This window comes from Tachysurus fulvidraco, chromosome 16 (genome assembly GCF_022655615.1).
Source record: "Tachysurus fulvidraco isolate hzauxx_2018 chromosome 16, HZAU_PFXX_2.0, whole genome shotgun sequence".
NCBI lineage: Eukaryota > Metazoa > Chordata > Actinopteri > Siluriformes > Bagridae > Tachysurus > Tachysurus fulvidraco.
Window position 1 is genome coordinate 11,621,118 of NC_062533.1, and position 22,947 is coordinate 11,644,064.

The following is a 22,947-nucleotide window of genomic DNA, read 5'->3' on the forward strand; positions in this document are numbered from 1 at the left end:
CAATAAATGTTATTTTTATTTAGTATTGTTTGCATTAATATTTTTTGTGCTATCAACTCTGGTAATAAGAATAGTGACATTTCACTGGTATATCATGGTATCACTGATTTTTTTTTTTTTGTCACACAAATATCTGTACATTAAGTTCACTATTATAGCAGAAACATGCAGTAGTAGTACAACTTTTTATAACTGTACCTCCAACAAACGTTTACTTGTGGGATGACATAAAATACATCCTCACAATACATACATTTTAAAAGAAATGTCTCCAATTAAATAATGAAAACTACTATAGTGTGTTTATAGAAATGTTTTCATTTGAAAAACGTGCTTTTGTGGGACTAACGGACACAAAACACAACCTTACAAACAATTTGAATACAAATAGCATAACACTGTACAATCTCATGAGTGCCAAATTCCCTGGATTTGTGAAAATTCTTTGCAGTTAATTTTTATAAAATACCTTCTATAACCGTCTTTCCGCCGATTAACGTTATATAGATAAACGCCTCCAGCTCTGACTGCGCGTGCACGTTGCGCGTGCCTGTGCTTCTCCGTTCAAATAAAGTAGACAGCTGTAGACGCACTTTTTAAAGACTACAACGCACGTGCGTAAAAGCAAAGTAAAAAAAAATCGCTCTTGGAACAAACTGATAAATAATTTTCTTTCCCATCGCCGACATGTCTTGCCTTTTTACGTAATTTTTATTTTTGAAAGTAAAAATAAAAGTTTTTTAGGGTGTGGCTGAGATCACAGAAAAGGTCTAGAACCGCCCCTGGCTCACGTCATCTGCCAACAACACCATGAGCAGCACTGAGCACTTGGTGAACCAGGATCTGAGCAACAAGGACCACACTCCATCAGTCAACTCAAGTATCTATATAACACTACCTGACTTTAACCAACTGTATATACACAATAAATGTGTACATACAATTTCATCTATACTACATGTGTCATTCTGTTACACTGTGGAGATTATGTCACTAAAACAAATTCCAAGCATGTGAAAACATGCCTGGCAATAAAGCTGATTCTGATTCTGAGTCTGATTCTGAAAACACCTTAAATCAGCATAATCAGATTAACTGTTAATCCCTCGAGATTATTGTCTTTTTTTAATTGCATTTTATAGCCATGAAAGGAAATAAACATCAAAAACACTTTGAAACATAATATATGATGAATGTAGTATTCATCATATATTATGTTTCAGTGTTTTTGATGTTTTTTCCAGTAATTTCCTCCATTAAGATGCAATAGATGCAAAACATTAGCACAATCACAATAACATTAGCACAACAATAGTTTAACATCGAAAAGTCTTTCTGAGGTTATTAGTGTAAATATGTCACTTAATACATTATAAAAGGGTAAATGGTTAAAACATCAAGGTACAAATGTTAATCGAGTTAATATTTATTTTATTCATGTTTAGGATTCTCACTAAGCTTAGCAATTTACCTCGACTGGAGTATTTTAAGACTTTATGGCAACCGTCTTTAATCCCGTCTTTATGGACGCATACGTACGATTTTGTAGAGAAGCTAAAATCCATAAAGTTGACAAACAGTAGTAAAATGACAAACATTTTGGAGAATCACTGTCTGCTATGGAAACATTCTTTTCAAACAGGAAAGCACTGCAGCTTTCTTTTATTGTACACATGTAAGTAATGCTCACAGATTGATAACAATGTTCATGATCTTAAACAAATTACTGGGTTGAGCGGTCTATGAAATTTGTTTTATAAAGTGACCTCTGTCTGCAAAAAGACAGAAGAGATAGAACAGCCATGCACTGAGGATACATGCATACAATTTTCTTAGGACTGAAACAGAAATGTGTTCTGGTGCCATGTGCTGCTCAAAATAAGAACTGAATAATTGCTAAAAGTCCTGACATGCCATCTATTCTTTAGACATGGTATATAAACTCAACTGCCAGTTTATTAGGTTCATCAGTGTAGTTTATACCAACATCCCTTATTTTCTTCTGTAATCCCGTCCACATATCACATCAGCAGACTGTGTAATATATACAATGAACTGAATGTAGCCCATCTGTTAGGCAGTACCATCATATGGACACCACTTTGTAGTTATTAGCACAGGAATAAAACATGGTATTATCATGATGGTGAGCTGCATTTATCATTTTAATGTATTAAGTGATTCCATCAGTTAAACAAATCTACATGATTTCACATGACTTAAGAATCAACCACTCATGATGTTTAATTTAAATTTATTTTGAAATTTCAACAGCGAACTTACAGTAGCAGAGAAAGTTTATTACACTGGTCAAAATAAAGTTTTGTGAAATGTAAATAAAGACAAAAATGCATACCCCACACAAAATACAAAAAACTCAAAACTGGGGGGAAAAACAGGACCAGGCTCACTTAACACAGCAACCCCTGATTTGAAAGGTCATGAAAAAGCAAGAACATAAATAACCAAAATCAATACCAATGGGCTCAATTAGCACCCAGGCACTTAGCCAGGTACAGCTGCACAACTAAAAAGCAGTCTCTGACATAACTTGGTATTCCAAGTATTAGTGTGTTGCATGTAACCATCACTAGGTCATTGTACATACACTGAGATATAGGTTTCCAGACACTTAGTAGGTCTAACACCGTTCTAAAGTTTTAAACAGTGGCAGAAAAGCTGTATCTGGAAAACTTTGCCTTTATCTTCATGTTGAGATACAGTCTTACTGATAAGTACATGCAGCCTTTTATTTTTTATTCCTGGTGGCAGTCACTGCTTACACAACTGCAGTCACCCAGACACAACTCCAGAAGCCCACCCATTTACAACCTGTACTATTTACAGAATTATGAACTGAAAAACATATACAGCAGTTTTAATCAACCTCCTCCATGCGGGATGCGTCATCATCCTCTTCCAAGGGTGGCATGTCCTCAGTGGGAGCAGAACTAGGCTCTTCGGTTGACAGGTCCTCCTCATCAATGCCTAAAAATTGATCAAAAACAGAAACTTGAGGAGGCCATACAATACATTTCCATTATCTGCTTGTTCTCTGGAACACAAACTGGTGTGTTTGACATGTGCTGTACTCTTACCCAAGCCCAGCTTGATCATTCTGTAGATGCGGTTAGAATGTGTCTGAGGATCATCAAGGGTGAAGCCTGAAGAGAGCAGGGCAGTCTCAAATAACAAGATTACCAGGTCCTTTACTGATTTGTCATTCTTGTCAGCTTCTGCTTTTTGCCGCAGGGTTTCAACAATAGGGTGATCAGGATTGATTTCTAGGTGCTTCTTGGCAGCCATGTAGCCCATGGTGGAGTTGTCCCTCAGAGCTTGGGCCTTCATGATCCTCTCCATGTTGGCTGTCCAGCCATATGTACTGGTCACAATGCAGCAGGGGGAGGCAACCAGGCGATTGGAGACAGTGACCTGGAAAGAACAAAAATCAGAGAATGTGCCAAGAAAGGCCTACTGATTTTAGTTCGAAAAATCCATATGAAAAATTTTTCTTACCTTCTCAACCTTCTTTTCTAGGATGTCCTTCATGATCTTGCACAGGTTCTCAAACCGCGCCTTCTTCTCCTCTTGCTTCTTCTTTTCCTCTTCATCCTCGGGCAGCTCCAGACCCTCCTTGGTCACCGACACCAGGTTCTTTCCCTCAAATTCCTTCAGCTGCTGAACACAGTATTCATCAATAGGCTCAATCATGTAGATCACCTCCAAGCCAGCTTTGCGTAGACGTTCCACAAAGGCAGAATTGGCCACCTGTTCTTTGGTCTCACCTGCAAAGAATTTCATACAAATATTTTAAATAAAGCTCTAAACAGTCCAACAGTTAGTCAGAAAGTTCTAAATTTTATTTATAAAGTTACTGATAAGAGTTCTTACCAGTAATGTAGTAGATTTGCTTCTGAGTGTCCTTCATGCGGGTGACGTAATCTTTAAGGGACACCATCTCATCCCCAGAGGCAGAGGTGTAGTAGCGCAGCAGCTCAGAGAGTTTTTTCCTATTCTGGGAGTCCTCATGGATACCAAGCTATTGGACAGAAGGTACACAAACATTAAGGATTGTTTAGATGTTTTAAAAATGCCACATGCACTTTGTACAGCGTATTAGAAGAGTGCACAAACACTAATCAGCTTTGGGCAGGTTTACAGGCTCAAACCAGGAAACAGATGGCAATCAGATGACATGCAATGAGTGGAACATATGGTAGCCTTCTCCATTTAGATATAAGCAATTGCAGCATGGTTTAGAGCTTATATCTTTCTATTACACAATGAAAAAGTTTCTATTTTGATGCTTTGAAACTGGTACGCCATATACGCAATATTTCTACAGTGCTTTAACAGAGGGATGAAAGAACACAGATTATAGAGTTTCATATAATATAATTTTAAATCAACACATTCATTGTTTCACATTTTAGCAATCGTAATAAAATAAATCCAATTCATTAACCTAGCAAAATACCTTGATATTCTTGGAAAACTGTTCATAATACTTCTTGTAGTTGTCCTTGTCCTCAGCAAGTTCTGTGAAGAGCTCAAGGCACTTCTTGACCAGGTTCTTTCGGATGACTTTGAGGATCTTACTCTGTTGCAGCATCTCTCTGGAGATGTTCAAGGGTAAATCCTCGGAGTCTACCACACCCTTGATGAAGTCTGAAAGAAGGCAAGTTTAAAAAAAGAATTAATTCAATAAAAATACAAATTAATGTTTTAACAAAAAGTGCATCTATATCTACTTCTCCAAGGTGCTTTAGGGGTATTTTAATAGTACATTTGTGCAATTAGAGATTACTGATTCACTTACTGAGATACTCTGGAATAAGTTCATCACAGTTGTCCATGATAAAGACTCTGCGCACATAGAGCTTAATGTTGTTCTTCTTTTTCTTATTCTCAAAAAGATCAAAAGGAGCTCTGCGGGGTACAAAGAGCAGGGCACGGAACTCCAGCTGCCCTTCCACCGAGAAATGCTACAAGATCAAGCAGAAGTTAGTGCTGTTCCAACAATTAATCATTTAACAAACACCCTTGTGTTTGATGACCACCATACTCCTTTCATGGTAAAGATCTGTTTTATGGACTCACTTTAACAGCAAGGTGATCCTCCCAATCATTCGTCAAGCTCTTGTAGAACTCTCCATACTCCTCATTAGTGATGTCATCAGGGTTGCGGGTCCACAAAGGCTTGGTCTTATTGAGCTCTTCCTGGTCAATATACTTCTCCTTGATTGTCTTCTTCTTCTTTTTATCTGTGCTCTTGTCATGGTCTTCGTCATCTGAGCCAACATCCTCAATCTCGGGCTTTTCATCATCTTTCTCTCCTTCCTCCTCACTTTTGTCCTTCTCTTTTTCCTCCTCACATTCATCATCACTCACCTCCTTGTCACGTTCTTTCTCCACCTTCACAAAATGAAAGTAAGTAAAGGTAAGCACAAAACTACTTAAGTCAAATATCAGGACACAAGAAGGGCCAGTATCATTAAACCCCAAATGAAATGTAAAACACTGAATCAATTATAACAGCTACTTACATATAATGTTATGGGATAGCCAATGAACTGTGAGTGCTTCTTCACGATCTCCTTAATACGCTTCACATCAATGTATTCGGTCTGATCCTCTTTCAAATGCAGAATAACTTTTGTGCCACGGTTGATTGGTTCAGCTATAGAGACATGACAACCGATTTAATAATGTGACAATCATACTAATCATACAACCATTTATAATCTTATAATATCATTATTACTGCAACACAAAATGCTAAATGTAGCGATTCCCCTTGAATCCTCAGCTTTCTATAAATTACACCCTACTACAGCCCAGTTTTTCAGCCCAGATATAGGACATGCAGTGAATAATTGATTTAAACTGTATAATTATGATATGGTGTTAAATACTTACAGTTTTCCACTTTCACTGTGAATGAGCCACCAGCAGATGACTCCCAGGCATACTGCTCATCATCATTGTGTTTGGTGATGACTGTGACTTTCTCAGCTACCAGGTAGGCTGAGTAAAAACCCACACCAAACTGGCCAATCATAGAGATGTCAGCTCCAGCCTGCAGAGCCTCCATGAACGCCTTGGTTCCAGACTTGGCAATTGTTCCCAAGTTGTTAATCAGATCAGCCTTGGTCATACCGATGCCAGTGTCAATGATGGTCAGTGTGCGATCCTCTTTGTTTGGAATGATTTCAATCTTCAGGTCTTTCCCAGAATCTAGCTTACTTGGGTCAGTCAGACTTTCGTATCGAATTTTGTCCAATGCCTAAATTTAATATAAAAAAGGCACAATTAGGAACTTGTTTCACACAAAATAATGTTGGTGTTAAAATATATAATTTTGCCTATATCTACATACTTCTCAGTTTTATGTAACTTATATTTATACATTTTATAACATGGTGACATTTGGATCATTGCTTACATCTGAGGAGTTAGAGATTAGCTCCCTGAGGAAGACTTCTTTGTTTGAGTAGAAGGTATTGATGATCAGAGACATCAACTGGGCAATTTCTGCCTGGAAGGCAAAAGTCTCTGCCGCCTCCTCCTCCATTGGTTGGTCATGTTCCTCTGGCATCTGTATAAGACAGAACAACAGTTGGGATGCAATACACCACTGAACCAGGTTCAATACTCAGGTATTTATGTACTGTACATGTATTTACTGTTCATCACGGATTAAAACCTTTATGCATTTTGTAATATAGGTTAAGATGATGTGTCCATCAAGATTTTAACACAATACACCATTTTCTAAATCATTCAGCTGTAAATCTCTTGTGCATGAATATAAAGTACAGATTGGGATGAGTTTATCTCTGTCCTTCCATAAATCTTATTACATTATGAATGTAACAGCTTAATCATATGGTTCGTATGGTTTATTCACTGGTAAATACAAACAGAAATAGCTTTGAGAGCCCACTGAAGGTTTCAATTTCGAAGTGCTAAGTATTCCAATGTATGGATAATTTTCCGGAATAATCTACATGATTACGCGATGCACCGGTGCGCATGCGCCACCAACCGGATGCCGAGATTAACTGCAGCCTTCTAGAAAGCTCCACTGGCTCACGTCATCTGCCAACAACACCATGAGCAGCACCGAGCACATGGTGAACCAGGATCTGAGCAACAATAAGTACCTGACTTTAACCAACTATATATACACACACACAACAAAACACCTTAAATCAGCATAATCAGATTAACTGTGTATTCTGTTAATCCCTCGAGATTGTTGTCTTTCCTTAAATTGCATGTTATAGCCATGAAAGGAAAGAAATCTATCAAAAACAGTACGACTACCTGACTAAAACCAACTATAAATACACAAGACACCTTAAATCAGCATAATCAGATTAACTGTGTATTCTGTTAATCCCTCGAGATTATTATATTTCCTTAAATTGCATTTCATAGCCATGAAAGGAAAGAAATCTATTAAAAACACTTTTGAAACATAATATATGATGAATACTATCATCAAACAGCTGGAACCAAATTCCTTGTGAGTGTCAACACACTTGGACAATAAACCTGATTCTGATTCTGATACTGATTCTACCCAGTTCTTTCCTCCATTAAGATGCAAAACATTAGCACAATGACATCGCATAGGATCTGTGTCCCATTTCCTGTCAGATGATAAAGTCAGTTATTTTCATTCATAACCCTGTGGTAAAGGATATTATGTCAGGATATTGCAAAACAACTGCCAGACCTGCTAGCTAACTAAGAGGCTAACGCTACATTTACATGTAAAATCACCTCAGCATTTACATGCTAATAGTTTAACGTCGAATTAAAGGTCTTACTGAAGTTATTAGTGTAAATATGTCACTTAATACAACATTATAAAAGGGTAAATGGTTAAAACATCAAGGTACAAATGTTAATCGAGTTAATTTTTATTTTATTCATGTTTAGGATTCTCACTAAGCTTAGCAACTTACCTCGACTGGAGTCTTTTAACGTGAAATAGCTGAAGACTTTATGGCAACCGTCTTTAAGCCTATCTCTATGGACGCGCGTGTACAATGATGAGGGAACAGCGCGCGCGGCGGCTTTATATATAGCGCTTCCACAGAGTGTTCGAGAAACGGACTCAGTCGAGAAACATCTCGAATCTTCGCGGCGCGGTTCGTTATGTGCGCGAGGCGGGTTGTTAAAAGTCTGTCAGTCAGAAGGCGTTTAAAAAAAAACTAACAGTTTCTTTACTTAGTTTGAACTGAAGAATAATTTCATACCAAACACCCAATTTATTCCTTTATAAAACATGTTTTATTAGAAATATTCAGTTCCACGTTTCTTTAAAAAAAGTGGTTAAAATTAAAAACAGCAGAAAAAATAAAATTTTCAATGACTAAGTCAAACAAGCACAAAATAGTAAAATAACAGTTAAATAACAAAGAACAATTGACAAAAGAGTGGGTTTCCAGGTAAATACATTTATATTTTTAAGCTACGAAACCTTAGTCAACTTCTTCCATTCTGGATGCATCATCATCACCCTCCAGAACTGGCATGTCCTCCTCAGTTGGCTGGATGATGTCCTCCACAGCCGAATCATCATCATCAATGCCTTTAAAAGATCAGGACGAGCATATTAAATAAAATATATTGTTTATCCGATCGTTACTGTTACAGTTTGTAGAATTTTTTAAAGGATATTGTTAAACAAGTGTTATAACTCACCAAGACCAAGTTTGATCATCCTGTAGATACGGTTAGCGTGTGTCTGTGGGTCCTCCAGGGTGAATCCAGAAGACAGCAAGGCCGTCTCAAATAGCAGAATCACAAGGTCTTTCACAGCCTTGTCATTCTTGTCAGCCTCTGCCTTCTCTCTAAGGGTCTCAACAATTGGGTGCAGGGGATTGATCTCCAGGTGCTTTTTCGCTGTCATGTAGCCCATGGTGGCGTTGTCCCTCAGTGCTTGAGACTTCATGATCCTCTCCATGTTGGCTGTCCATCCATATGTACTGGTCACAATGCAGCAGGGGGAGGCAACCAGGCGATTGGATACAACAACCTTAGGAGAGAAAAAGATCCATCATGAGAAAAGCTGAATAATGAACACTATATTTGAATGATATGAAATCACAAAGTTTTTTTTTTAACCTTTTCTATCTTTTTATCTAATATGTCCTTCATGATTTTGCAAAGGTTCTCGAATTTGGCCTTAAGCTCTTCCTGCTTCTTCTTTTCCTCTTCATCCTCGGGCAGCTCCAGACCCTCCTTGGTTACTGACACCAGGGTTTTGCCATCATATTCCTTTAGCTGCTGTACACAGTACTCATCAATGGGCTCAATCATGTAGATCACCTCCAAGCCAGCTTTGCGCAGACGTTCCACAAAGGCAGAATTGGCCACTTGTTCCTTTGTCTCACCTTAGGCAAGTGGGAAAATATGTTTTAAATAAGTTATATTTCTGATACAGTGTTTATGTATTATATATAAATTAACATATGATACTAACCAGTGATGTAGTAGATGTGATTCTGGTTTTCCTTCATGCGAGAGACATAGTCCTTGAGAGATACCATTTCATCTGCAGAGTTGGAAGTGTAGTAACGCAGAAACTCTGAGAGTTTTTTGCGGTTCTGAGAATCTTCATGGATACCGAGCTGAAATAGAACAGAAAAAGTTGTCATTTCATAAATGTTTTCTATAAAACTCTTCTAAACATAAATGTAATGTAAATCTACCTTGATATTTTTGGAGAACTGCTCATAAAACTTCTTGTAGTTGTCTTTTTCCTCACAGATTTCAGTGAAGAGCTCAAGACATTTCTTGACCAGGTTCTTTCGGATGACTTTAAGGATCTTGCTCTGTTGTAGCATCTCTCTTGAAATGTTTAGTGGCAGATCCTCAGAGTCCACCACACCCTTCATAAAATCTAATTAAAATGTTAAGTCATTAAATGTTCTGTGCTATCACCTTACAGTTCTATTTTATGCTGATTGTGACAAAATGACAAATGATATGTTGGCACACTTACTAAGATATTCAGGCATTAGCTCTTCACAGTTATCCATAATGAAGACTCTGCGCACATAGAGCTTGATGTTGTTTTTCTTCTTCCTGTTCTCAAAAAGGTCAAAAGCTGCTCTTCGTGGGACAAAAAGCAAAGCACGGAACTCCAGTTGGCCCTCTACTGAAAAGTGCTATATAAAATAACAAGAATTGATTAAACCGTCACTAACAATATAAAGAATACATCCAATAATATTCCTTGTTTTTTAATTTATTTTAACTTATATCACCTTGACTGCAAGGTGATCTTCCCAGTCATTAGTAAGGCTTTTGTAGAACTCTCCATATTCCTCGTTAGTGATATCATCAGGGTTACGGGTCCAGATAGGCTTGGTCTTGTTCAGCTCTTGAGCATCAATGTACTTTTCCTTGACCTTCTTCTTCCTTTTGTTTTTGCCATCTTTGCTGTCTTCATCCTCATCAGATCCTACATCCTCAATTTTTGGCTTATCTTTGTCATCACCAACTGGAACCTCCTCTACCTTCTCTCCTTCTTCTAGATCAACTTCTTTTTCTCTCTGCTTCTCAACCTACCAAAGGATAATTCGAATGATCAGCATTAAATCTATCTGAAATGTGAATGGAGGGACACAAACATACTAACAAAAGTACACCATTATAGTATGTAGAAGCACTTACATAGAGAGTAATTGGGTAGCCAATGAACTGAGAGTGCTTTTTAACAACTTCCTTGATACGTTTCTCCTCAGTGTATTCTGACTGGTCCTCCTTCAAATGAAGAATCACCTTTGTGCCACGGCCGAGAGGCTCGCCTATAAATTTGTTTTAAAAATCACATATAAATTAATCAAATGTTTCCTGTTTCTATATTGCAGAGTTGATATATATATACACACACTATGTGTGACATTTTATGAAGCCATACCATTATCAGGCTTAACTGTAAAGGAACCCCCTGCTGCTGACTCCCAGATATACTGCTCATCATCATTGTGTTTTGTGATGACTGTGACTTTCTCAGCTACCAGGTAGGCTGAGTAGAAACCCACACCAAACTGGCCAATCATAGAGATGTCAGCTCCAGCCTGCAGGGCCTCCATGAATGCCTTGGTTCCAGACTTGGCGATGGTTCCCAGGTTGTTGATGAGATCAGCCTTGGTCATACCGATGCCAGTGTCAATGATGGTCAGAGAACGATCCTTCTGGTCAGGAATGATTTCAATCTTCAGGTCCTTGCAGGAATCAAGTTTGCTTGGATCTGTCAAGCTCTCATATCTGATCTTGTCCAAAGCCTATAAATAAGAAACAACCCAAAAGAATTGTAATCAATTCAGACAATCAGTCAAGTGCCCCAATAAATTTAATCGGTTTCATCTACCATTTCTCTGAAGTTTGGTATGTGTTAAACCTACATCAGAGGAGTTAGAGATAAGTTCCCTGAGGAAGATTTCCTTGTTAGAGTAGAAGGTATTGATGATCAGTGACATCAGCTGAGCAATTTCTGCCTGGAAGGCAAAAGTCTCTACATCCTCCTCCATCATTGGTTGGGCAGCTTTCTCAGGCATCTATGGTAATACATGAAAAAATTAAGAAACAATTAAATTATGTACAAGATATATCACTATTAAAAATCTACCGATCATGTAATTCAGTTGTTTTACATTATTTCTGTTTGACATCTTTTATTATGAAGATAAGTTTCAAAAATAGCTTTCACCTATTTCTCTTACCTATGTTATTTCTAAAATAATATTTTAACCCGTTTACAATAGTTATTGTTGAATAGAACATTTCTTTAAATATAATTTCTATTTAAAGAAGTTGAAGGAAGAGGATAATGAGGAATAAAGAAGCAGCTGTTACATTTCCTCAAGAAATCTGACACCAACTGGCATGTAACACCTATGAATAAAGGATACGTGTCTAAAGTTCCTTAAACTGCAATAAAGTTATAAATTATGTGAATTACCTAGCATTTGTGTCAAAATGTATTTGCTAGATGCTGTAATTCAATCCATCTATTTTGTCTTATCCACATTTTATAATTTTTCAACACTGGATGCAGCTGTCAGGCAGCCATCTTGCCATACGGTCCCTACCATGTGCTCTCTGACTGACCTTAGCCATTTAATTATTACAAGTTTCTAATTACATGTTAGAAACATTGCATCACCATTGCATTCCAAAATACAAAGCATTCTATTAATACCAAAGTCTACAATTTTTTCAGTACAATAAATAAGAAAATACCTGAAATCTGTTAAATATCAACTATAATATTGAATTTTTAAAAAATTTCAATGATTTCAATTCTAACTGTTAACATCATTTAAATTGATTATCTGATACATTCTTGATTATGATAAATCTAAAAATGGACTATAGATCATTAATGAAATAACCTTAAAACACATGCAGAGTACTGTAGTTTAGCTTGCTTTAGCTTCTTACCTTTGTAAATGTCTTCTATATGAATTGGTATATGAACCCTCTTGAGTATGGAGGTACACTTGGCTTGTAGCGTATCTTCTAATGTCTTGTCTTTTCTGCGCTCTCTCTTGAGTGCTATCTGCCAGTCTGTAGGCCCGCTTTGGTCTTTTTATACACCGCGGAAAAGTTTCTCGAAACTCCCATCCAGAAAGTTCCAGAAGTTATACCCCCGTAGTAGATAGTGAAGGCACTGAATGGTTTAGGTGTGAGGGAGGTCTCTGTCCATACACCATGTGTCCATTTAGGGTCAAGCAGTTGCAGGGGGTGTCTGTCAGTCACAGCAAGTACTGTCATGACAGTTGGTGGCACATGGACCTGTGAGGGACACAGCTGTAGGCAGAGCTTACTTTGCAGCCAGAAAGTGACCACATTATTGGCTAAATTGCTACGTCAATCTTGTTCAATACGTTTTAAAAAATCTTTTTACTATATTTATTCTTTGGGCCAACAACGAGAAAGCATTTAGAGTGGACATTTTTCCTCTACACAAGACAGATGAGGCCTTTGAACAACAGAATTTAGTGAAATGCAAAATGATGTTTTTCTACAATTAAATAGATCTCTCTCTCTCTCTCTCTCTCTCTCTCTCTCTCTCTCTCTCTCTCTCACACACACACACACACACACACACAAACATACACTTTGAAAACTTTGAATTATTCAATTTGTTTAAGATGTATATATTGACAAGGAAAAAATATACCTATATTTTTAATTACAGTTAAAAATAATAACCGATAGAAGTTTTACATTATATCAGATAGATTATATCAAACCCCACATCTATGGTTTAATACAGAATGTATTATAACTAGCATACAGAATAATGTTTAAAAAAAGCATGGCTCAGTCAGAAGTTCTGTCTACAAGAGATTCTCTGTAACATGCTGAGCTGACTTTTTTACTTCAAAAAAAAGAGATAAAAAAAGGTGAGGGAATAAATGCAGCTGTTATCTCTGAATGTTTATAACTAATGATTATAGCTGTTATAATGAAAGTGTGACAAGAACATGGCTGAAGGATCATATTTGGAAAATTGAGGAATAAAAGACTGTAATAACTGTTGTTACTAAAGAATTAACCATGCTACATGTTATGGGCTTAAGGTTCCAGAAGAATGGTGCAAGTTTGAGAACATTCGCTCTGGAAAAGGGCGTCTGCCAAATGCTGTAAATGTAAATGTAAATGTAGAACAGTTGGTTCAATGGAGAGATTTCTAGAGTTCACGCATGCGCAGTATGACTTTGCCAAAGGACTCCTTACGTAAACTAAGACACAGGCGTTTCCAGAACTTCTATTTTATTTCAGCAATACGTCTCATTGCCATAACCTTCGGTATTATATAGTGTATATAGTGCGTCTTAATTATCTCTGACTGGGAATCTGCAGTAAACAACCGCGACTGTAGGCGCACGTGAGAGCAAAACAAAAAACAAACAAACACAAAAAAACAACAACAAAGATTTTACACTGACGGTACAGGTAGTGTATTTGTTGTAGAAAAATAGCATGGCATATAGATACAGATAAAGAAGTAGTCAAAATATTACACATATTAGCCAGAAAAGTTTAGTGTATCGAAAGCGCATGCGCTGACCAGCAGGCACTCAAAGTTTAGAAGGTGTTTATGTATGTAAACAAAATCCATGTAAATGTATGTAAATTTTAATCCTAGATAGTTTAACAACATGATATGCTTGATTTTTCCAACCATACATATGTTGCATAAATGCATATGATTTAGTACTGTAAATAAGAATACAGTTCAGGTCATGTATATTATGAATAAATTATTTACAAGAAGGCAAAGATTACTAATACAGCAAGGATCGTGTTAATTAGGACAGTCTTAAAATGGCTGTCCACTGAAGTTAAACACACGCTCTCTGGCACCTAATATTATTGGTCAAGAAAAAGAAAAGCTTAAGCATTGTGAAAAAGCAGATGTTTTTATCCGTCATATCTGCACAATGCCTGGCTTTGTGTTTAACTGCCTTATATATTTGTGTTAACTGTGCATCTTTTTTGCTGTATAGCCTCTATGATGTTGTTGACACATTACACAAATAAAATAAACAGAGGACTCAAGATCCAGAACCATTAAGGTTATGTTCAGTTGTCCATCTCTGGGACTCTGGGACTCTGGAAAGTTTGTGATCCTGTAGGATTCATTATTCATGAAAAATACAAATGTGCACAGCAGATGGCAGCAATACACCTTAAGAGTAGGCATAAGAAAAAAAATCAGCAATAATATACAATAATATACAACATCTCAGTAAGTCATTCAGTAATATTAAACCATTTTTTGATGCATTAGATGCATTGATTTTTGTGTTTCTTAGTGTTATATAATTGTTTTGTAAAATAGGTCTCATGTTTTTTTTGTAATTCATGAAAATCAAGTATGGTCAACCTTTTTGATACATTAGACATCAATATGTACATACACTAGTAAAATCTTTCTTACTTTTATTCATTTTTGGTCACACTGACTGCAATTCACATTCCCTTCACATTTAATTATGAATTATGTCTAAAAGACATTAATGATTTTAGTCCTATAGCTTAGCATTGTCCCTAACCTGCCACAATCAGTTCAATGCAGTATCAGCTTAACTGTTAATTAGCTGATTAGTTGAATGACACAGAAAACAGTGACGTACTAGTAACCTGTATAATAGGACCTGTAATCACTAGGATCTCCACTGTGGATGTTTGCACCTCCGGCGACAAAGGTGGAGTATCATACAAGTACTGGTGATGTGTTTCATGAAGAACAAAAAAAGTTATTTATTATTTATTTATTACAGCCCTGAATAAGCTATTTCATATAATAGATGTTTACCTTTATTCCAAAAAACAAAATAATAATTAAATTTACACAAATGTAGCTTACATACACTTTATTCTTATTACTGTGTAGAACCTGGATGATCAGTGACCTTTTATGTTTAGTGACAGATGTTCGTGAATCCCTTGTTTGTCCTGAGCAGCGTTACAGAAGGTCCAGACATCTGAGTGGTGTAAACTCGCTCATTATATTCATTTGTGGACTATATGTAATCATTTGTCATATGAAATAGCTTATATCATGTAGAATAGTATTAAATAAATAATAATAAACAAAATGCAATATATGATCCCTGAAATAAAAACTAATAATAATAACATTTTCAAGATTCTGCAATGAGTATATAAACAAGACAACGATTGTAAATCTCATGCAGGAATTAACGCTTGTATGCAAAACTTTTTTATCCTGCCCCTTTTCCTATGCCATGATTTGCATACCTTAGTGACATCTGTGTGAATGTTAAGCTGTATGCAAGAGCAATGCTTTATGATTGAGGAAGTTGCTGTTTTACATCATAGGAGCCAGGACCTGAGGGTGTTTGGATTTATATCACATTAGATGAAACCCACTTTATAATACCTTACTCTTTCAGCTGTAGTAGATGAATGGGACACTTATTGTACATCTTTTCTTGACTGCTCCACTCAAGCAGCTTACCCACTGTCACTTCACTCTGCAGGTGTTTTGATCAGATATTCACACAGTCAGGAATAGGCAAAGACTACAATGGTACAGACTGGAAGGTTTTATCAGCAGGTGATACTGCAGATCATTCTTTTCAAAACTTGTGAACAATTAAAACGCATAGATATATGGTTATTGAGAAATGTAGTGGGAGTGACAGGAGTCCAAGAAGGCGGATGCAAAGTGCAGAGCTTCTTAAATAAGGACAAAACAAAACAATATACTCAGAGAAGACCAAATCGATGAAGGCTCAAGGAATAGGGCTAGAGTAGAAGCTTAAGCATGAAAACTAACCGGACACATGACAAAAGCTCGCCACAAACGTAAACTCACCTGAACATAGACGTAATGCTCCAGCAAACAAAGAAGGCAACACGGAAAAATACAAATCAGGTGTGCAATAAACAAACAAAAAAATGGCTGATTTTCCTTATGGAAATGTATTAGGTAAAATTCAAAAATACAAAACATTTAAACATAAACCATAACTACAACAACGCTAATTGTACTATTTTCCATAGAATAGTAATTAAAGTAAAAATTTAATTTCCCGTGAGAAAGTTATCTCTGGCTTCAGATATTTCTAAAAACAAACCTGAAAACTGGAAAAACAAGACAAAGGGAAGATTTAAGACATGTGCATTGGCTTTGTAGGTTCTGAGAAACTTGGCCAAATACTTGGTGGGTATTTGATAAACACAAAAGTCATGAAATACTTTTGGTCAGAATAATAGCTTGATCAGCAAAGGGTTTCAACTGCACATTTCACACCTGTAAATGTGTACATACAATTTCTTCTATACTACATGTCATTCTGTTACACTGTGGAGATTATGTCACTAAAACAAATTCCTTGCATGTGAAAACATGCCTGGCAATAAAGCTGATTCTGATTCTAATTGTATGAACATATAATGTGATATGTAGCCATAATAACAATATAATATGAAATAGCAGTAGCAGTATAAAATATACAGATCTGTATTCTATTTGTAATGCACCCTAAGTGTGTGTGTGTGTGTGCAAATTATATGGTCTTACCATAGCCACTTCTTTAGCAGTTGATGCTCAGGCTTCTAGGTCTCACTATACTGAGGGTTTCTGTCTGTGTTGCAGCACCTCATGGCCTGGTAGAACTCAGACTCTCTAAGCTTGACATATGATCATAACTATACGGTTGATGATTGGAAAAATGACCAATTGATGTTTTCAAAATATACAAATGTCCAGTGAAATTTATTTCAATGTTTGTTTTCTGATTTTTTTTCTATAAATATATTTACCTTTTATAGAACAGTCAATGTTTTATTACATAGAAAATGTTTATATATATATATATATATATATATATATATATATATATATATTATATATATATATATATATATATATATATATATATATATATATATATACACTTACTTATTCTTGTTGTCCTTATTCTTTACCATCCATGTGGCTGTACAAAGGATGCAACGTTTGATATTAAGGTACAGTATTTATACAGCTAACCAGCAGCAATCCATTGCTATTAGAGAGGTTATAAACTGTAGCCACCGAATAATAGAGCATGAAATAAGAACCATTTCAAACAAGGTTTAAGGTTTTAGATTCTCACTAGACAGCAGAACTACAAAATTTTCCTCTCTGCTAAGATAATTTTACTCATCCAAATGTAGGCTTTTGTGTGAAAAACAAAAAATATAAAAAAAGAAAGTCTCAGCATACAAATCAGTTAAAATTAACATCATACTACATTTAGTCGGAAATTAAGCCATTTGGACTCAATGAAAATTCAATACACTTTGCCTCTGCTAATATGCTGAGATTTGAGTGGGAAGATATGTCCAAACTGTGGTGCAAAAACCTACACTGTTGCATAAGTATTCGCAGCATAGCATTATTAAATAGAACGTAATTGGATACCTTTTCACACTTTGCTAGAACAATGAGGACACGAAACTATGGCAAGGCTAAACTGCAGCTCATGGAAATGGGACATGTGTGTCTCAATGGGCCTCATTTAGTTACAAGAAAAAAACCAAGGGATTTAAATAGGCCAGAATTATGCACAAGTATCTACTGCCTTGATGGAAAAATGAGCTGCTGTGCCATCATTAAAACCAAGTTGAAACCAAGTGGTGACAAAAAAAACTTTCCTCCATTACAGATAATGTTTGTTTTCAAATAGAAATAGCTTTTTCTTTTTGTTTAAGAATTATGTATAATGCACATTAAAAACTGACTTTGTTCTTGAAGAAAATTCACATGTCAAGCTCCATATGCAAGACTAAAAAAAGCTTTACCAAAGGTTGCCAATTTGTTTTTGTATATAAAACTATAGCCTAATTTTTTAAAACTCCACCTGTTTACTAATTAAACATGATGCAATCAGCACAATTTATTTTCGCTGTGCTTAAACAAAACACCAAAACTCCAATCCCACATACCATTTTATTTGGAATATTTCAACAAAACAGGCAATATAAAGAAATAGTCCATTAAGAATTTGTAAAGGCTTTCATTAGAGGATGCAAAATAAAAATAAAAACAAACCAACAAACAAACAAACAAAAAATCATATAAGGTCACTGTAACCGAAGATAACTCTTGCAGAGTTCGTGGTCCCTGATATCACCCCAGCCTCCATTTTTGACATGAGGGGCTACTCCACCAGCCCCAGATGCAGGCAGTCTCTTTGTAATGAGCAAATTTTTTGGGAACAGCTGGTTCGTGCTGCTCTGAAGTATGCTATCTATCTTTCTCTTTTGATTACTGGGCATACAAGTGGCCTTCTGATGGTGCATGCCGCAATCCCCTGCATGAAAGATACGAGGAGCTTCACTCAACATGACCTTCCAGAAAGTGGGTAGACAGTTCACAGTTAGGTGCTGAAGGGACCAGTCCCAGTTGTAGTCGTCATAGGTGCAGAATGTTTCTGTGCACTTGATGAGTTTTTGGTACGTTTCCCTGTCCATGGCCATGCCCATGTTGTGCTCGGTGGATTTCCAGACCTTCACTTCTACTCGGTTGGCTTTGCTGGCATACCCGATGTGCCCGTAACTTCCTAGCGAAATAATGTCACAGTCAGCACATTGCTCCTTCTTTAGGGAGGTCATCAGCTTGAGAAGGTGGTAGAAATCTGGTGCTAAGTAGTGGTCCTCCTCAATAAGAAGCACCAACCCTTTGTGATCCTTCATCACACGGACCCTTTCCCACACAAAATGTAATTTCCACCACCAGTGGTGTTTGGTTTGGGAAAATTTGGCCTCACGGTAATGGCCAAAAGAGTCAGGGTACTCTGCATTTATGCAGCCGAGTTTTAAGGCGTCGTTCTTGGAAATGTCTCTGGGGCAGTCTCTAGGGTCATTCCCTGGAAACTCATGAGGATACAGCTGAATGCTAAAGGGAAAGAATATCTGAAGGACAAGGCAGAAGTCAATGGATGAAATTATGTTGTTGATCTCTGGGGACCAGAAATCATGGCTGAAAATAAGTAGGACATTCTCAATTCCTTTTGCTTTTCTCAAGCTTTCTACAAGCAGCCTCAGGTACTCTGGTCGGTTATGAACCTGAATAACCACCACTAGGTCATCTTTCTGGCGTATCGATCTGAACTTCTCTTCATTCTTTAACGTCTGGTCAAAGTTGATTTGAAACACAATCCCCCGGTATACCAGAGTGGAATTATCTGGCATAAGATTAGGAACAACTTGTTTTTCTGGAAGTGTGTCATTGACTGATTTCCGGGTTGCTGACACTGTGACCTGTGCCAGACTACTAACACTGGCTTTTTTAACAGCATCCACTTCCTTCGGAAAAACAGGACTTCCTCTTTTCTGTTTCCCACTGCTCCAAACGGCAAATCCGCAGATCACGACCACCAGAGTCAGGATCACCACTTTCCTCTTGTAAATTCGGAATCTCATGATAAGCTTTCACCCAGTGGGATAGTAGAAATTAATGACAGTAAAAAAAAAAAATAATAAAATGGTAGGTTTGTTGTCCAAAAATGGTATGTGATCCAGATTGATCAGCAAACCTTTGTAGAAAATTTAACTTCTATCCCAAGGTCTCTAATTTTGGAATGCTACCACTGATGGGATGTCAAAGCTGCCAGGGGAAAATTCCATAAGGCATTGTGCTCAGAGGCAGGACAGTTGCAGCTTAAAATCTGTGGAGCAAAAACAACACGTGGCTAATTTAATATCCGTTATTGCAGTTTTACTCTAACAGTTTAACAATTAGCAAGGTGGTATATTAATTCAACTACTAACTGACTTCAGATTATACAAAAAAAAAAAAAAAAAAAAGATTAGATATAGAACAGTAAACTGTAGATAACATTTGACATGTCAGAGTAACCATGCATTCAGGGGTTTTCAGGAAATTACTGAGTTTGTAGCACAAGTAAAGCCTACATACATGTTATTATTTACTCACTGATGATCAAGCACTTGCAATAAAGGTCAAAACAAAGTTAGACTTTTAGAGTTTGAATTCAAATGAGTTGTTTGTAATACACACGGAACATTTAGCGTAAGTACCATGAATAGAACGTGTAGACGCTGCCATCGCTGTTTTCTACATAGATCACTTGTCCTAGTCGAATTGATCCTACATATTCCAGAGGTTCTCTGTGAATATTTAAGACACATTACAAACTGAATGACGGCGTGAATCTGAAGTGATTGACTGATTCAACAGCCAATAACCTCCTCATTAACCTAAATAAATGTGACAGTAATTTAGTAAGCTAGCTACAACTAAAGAATCTTTGTGAACAGTGTCACAGATGTTAAAAATGTCCCATTCAACCTTAGGACTCTGTCCTAGACACTGAAATTCTGTGTGTTTTGGAGTTATGCCATACAGTGGCACCAATGGCAACAGACCTCAAGGTCACCAAAATACCTGATATATAAGAATAGTAAATATATGATACTGCTTTATGTTACTGATTCTGAAGCCATAATAGTTTACAAGTCAAAATGACAACCTCAGTCAATCTGAGCAGAACACATTCTGCCATCCAACAGCCCCTTTTCAAAATGCACACGCTCTCTAAATATTTACTTTCAGTAAAGCCAGAAAAGCAGCCATGACCTGCTAATCACTGCTAACAGGCTGTTACTGTACTGAAGACCTGTCCCTGGGGTGAGGTATAAAAGTAATCAAGAGCAAAGACATCATGTACATCAAAAAATGCTTTTATCTTTTAATCTTATTTTTGATTTTTCACTCTGGATGTCCGTAACACAAAGGAACAGGTACCAAAAACATTGAAACACAAATTATGATTTCAGAGACACTTGTACACAAGACTTCACACACACACACACACACACACACACACTCTCTCTCTCTCTCTCTCTCTCTCTCTCTCTCTCTCTCTCTCTCACACACACACACACACTCACTCAGTCTCTCTCTCTCACACACACACACACACACACACACACTAATTTATATATATATATATATATATATATATATATATATATATATATATAAAAAACATCAAACTTAATGTTATTAAAATTTCTCTAAAACTACATAAAAATCAACAATTGGTAAATAGAAAAAAGACATTCTGTAAATTTGACAGTTGCTTGATTTTGGAGAGAAACTATGACTTTATTTACCAGGTTAGCGAGCTAGCGTGCTAACCGGATGAATTACATTTAGCCGACGTTAAATAGTACAGCTACCAAAAATCTAATATTACTTCTGAAACACTCGAATTCCGTAATAGACTCCATATTTATTTATTTACTTATTTATTTACTTATTTTATTTATGTCGTTACACTATAACCGACAGCGATATAACGACGTGTCACTGAACACTAGCGAGCTAATAACAATTAGCATTAATAGTTTAGTTGGCAGATGTGTAACGCTATCGCTAGGCTTGGCGAGCTAACGATAGCTAGCTACAGGAAGCAACGGAGCAGGAAGAACAAGTAAAAAATACTGTGTCGCAACCGGTTCTGCATTTCGACACACACGTATCCATTTCCTTACATTTTTTTTTTGCCTAATGTTACTTACAGACACTGCGACTGTCATGGCAGTGAGATTAGCTGATCATTTATTTTCAGTCCATTTCTGTCCTCGCCTTCTTGTTCCTACAGCTTCAGAGGGGGGAAAAACACCCCAGATGGATCACATACATGAGCTTTTAGTAAAGCTGTACTCACTGACTATCTCTTTCCCATAATGCATCACACCTCCGGAGGCGGTTTTCCGTGTTATGACAGCGATGACGTCACAGATTTACACTCTGTGGCAGGTTGATCGACATCAGTACACCTACCTATTCAGGTAAATCTGTAACTATTCACAATCTGTCAGCTTCACTTCAGTTACTTATTTTGGTGCTGGATCATACAGCAGTGACCCTGACACCGAAACAGCACGTTGGTAGGTGTTGCATGTCAATGTGCAAAAACTATGACGTCACAATAAAAGACATACATGACGTGTGCTGGCCTGTATAAGTTATCGACTGAGATAATGCTGGCTGACACGCGTTCATCGGTTTATCACCCAAAGACGACACATCTCTCACCGTGTCCTGTTTCAAGTCAAGAAACTTTTATTGTCATTTCAACCATATAGATACCAAATGAGATAACGTTTCCCCAGGACCGTGGTGTTACATAGAACAAAGACAGAGCTAAGGACTTAAGTAAGTATCCTAGATACTTGGTGCAAACAGTGCAAGACAAAAAACAGTGAAATATAAGCCAAACAAGAAAGTTCAGGACAAAAGACGAAAAGACAGAAAGACAGTACAGGACAAAAGACAAAAAGACAGAAAGACAGTACAGGACAAAAGACAAAAAGACAGTGCAGGATAAAAGACAGTGAAAGACAAGACAAACAAGTCCGTGC

At 36.9% G+C, this 22,947-nt stretch overlaps 3 protein-coding genes across 4 annotated transcripts; all 3 read right to left on the reverse strand.

Annotated features, from left to right (window-relative positions):
• Nucleotides 1-2,237: 2,237 nt before the first annotated feature.
• hsp90aa1.2 (heat shock protein 90, alpha (cytosolic), class A member 1, tandem duplicate 2) lies at nt 2,238-8,140 on the reverse strand. Its single transcript, XM_027166166.2, has 11 exons — nt 7,977-8,140; nt 6,446-6,598; nt 5,920-6,286; nt 5,547-5,680; nt 5,101-5,415; nt 4,820-4,985; nt 4,478-4,668; nt 3,892-4,039; nt 3,517-3,785; nt 3,099-3,432; nt 2,238-2,988 (listed from the first exon to the last, which is right to left on the reverse strand). The coding sequence occupies exons 2-11, from the start codon at nt 6,596-6,598 to the stop codon at nt 2,879-2,881; spliced, it is 2,187 nt and encodes a 728-aa protein (XP_027021967.1). The 5' UTR covers nt 7,977-8,140; the 3' UTR covers nt 2,238-2,878.
• Nucleotides 8,141-8,326: 186 nt separating this feature from the next.
• hsp90aa1.1 (heat shock protein 90, alpha (cytosolic), class A member 1, tandem duplicate 1) lies at nt 8,327-12,680 on the reverse strand. Its single transcript, XM_027166167.2, has 11 exons — nt 12,469-12,680; nt 11,430-11,582; nt 10,943-11,309; nt 10,696-10,829; nt 10,287-10,586; nt 10,022-10,187; nt 9,729-9,919; nt 9,500-9,647; nt 9,142-9,410; nt 8,719-9,052; nt 8,327-8,605 (listed from the first exon to the last, which is right to left on the reverse strand). The coding sequence occupies exons 2-11, from the start codon at nt 11,580-11,582 to the stop codon at nt 8,496-8,498; spliced, it is 2,172 nt and encodes a 723-aa protein (XP_027021968.1). The 5' UTR covers nt 12,469-12,680; the 3' UTR covers nt 8,327-8,495.
• Nucleotides 12,681-18,483: 5,803 nt separating this feature from the next.
• Nucleotides 18,484-22,280, reverse strand: mgat2 (alpha-1,6-mannosyl-glycoprotein 2-beta-N-acetylglucosaminyltransferase). Of its 2 annotated transcripts, XM_027166313.2 has the most exons (3): nt 22,102-22,280; nt 20,596-20,685; nt 18,484-20,222 (listed from the first exon to the last, which is right to left on the reverse strand). In XM_027166313.2, exon 3 carries the CDS (start codon nt 19,975-19,977, stop codon nt 18,637-18,639), a length of 1,341 nt encoding a protein of 446 aa, XP_027022114.1. In that variant the 5' UTR covers nt 19,978-20,222; nt 20,596-20,685; nt 22,102-22,280; the 3' UTR covers nt 18,484-18,636. The 2 variants fall into 2 exon arrangements, with proteins under 2 accessions (XP_027022114.1, XP_027022112.1); XM_027166311.2 differs by lacking the exon at nt 20,596-20,685 and having other exon boundaries at nt 22,102-22,279.
• Nucleotides 22,281-22,947: the final 667 nt, after the last annotated feature.

Bases quoted from the DNA above. Each gene is read 5' to 3' on its own strand.
- hsp90aa1.1 (XM_027166167.2), bottom strand. From the start codon at position 11,582: ATGCCTGAGAAAGCTGCCCAACCAATGATGGAGGAGGATGTAGAGACT. The intron at 9,411-9,499 runs GTTAGTATCATA...CACTTGCCTAAG, and splicing joins TCACATCTACTACATCACTG to GTGAGACAAAGGAACAAGTG. The intron at 8,606-8,718 runs GTGAGTTATAAC...GATCTTTTAAAG, and splicing joins GATGATCAAACTTGGTCTTG to GCATTGATGATGATGATTCG.
- mgat2 (XM_027166313.2), bottom strand. From the start codon at position 19,977: ATGAGATTCCGAATTTACAAGAGGAAAGTGGTGATCCTGACTCTGGTG.
- hsp90aa1.2 (XM_027166166.2), bottom strand. From the start codon at position 6,598: ATGCCAGAGGAACATGACCAACCAATGGAGGAGGAGGCGGCAGAGACT. The intron at 4,986-5,100 runs GTGAGTCCATAA...TTGATCTTGTAG, and splicing joins AGGATCACCTTGCTGTTAAA to CATTTCTCGGTGGAAGGGCA. The intron at 4,669-4,819 runs GTAAGTGAATCA...GCCTTCTTTCAG, and splicing joins ACTTATTCCAGAGTATCTCA to ACTTCATCAAGGGTGTGGTA.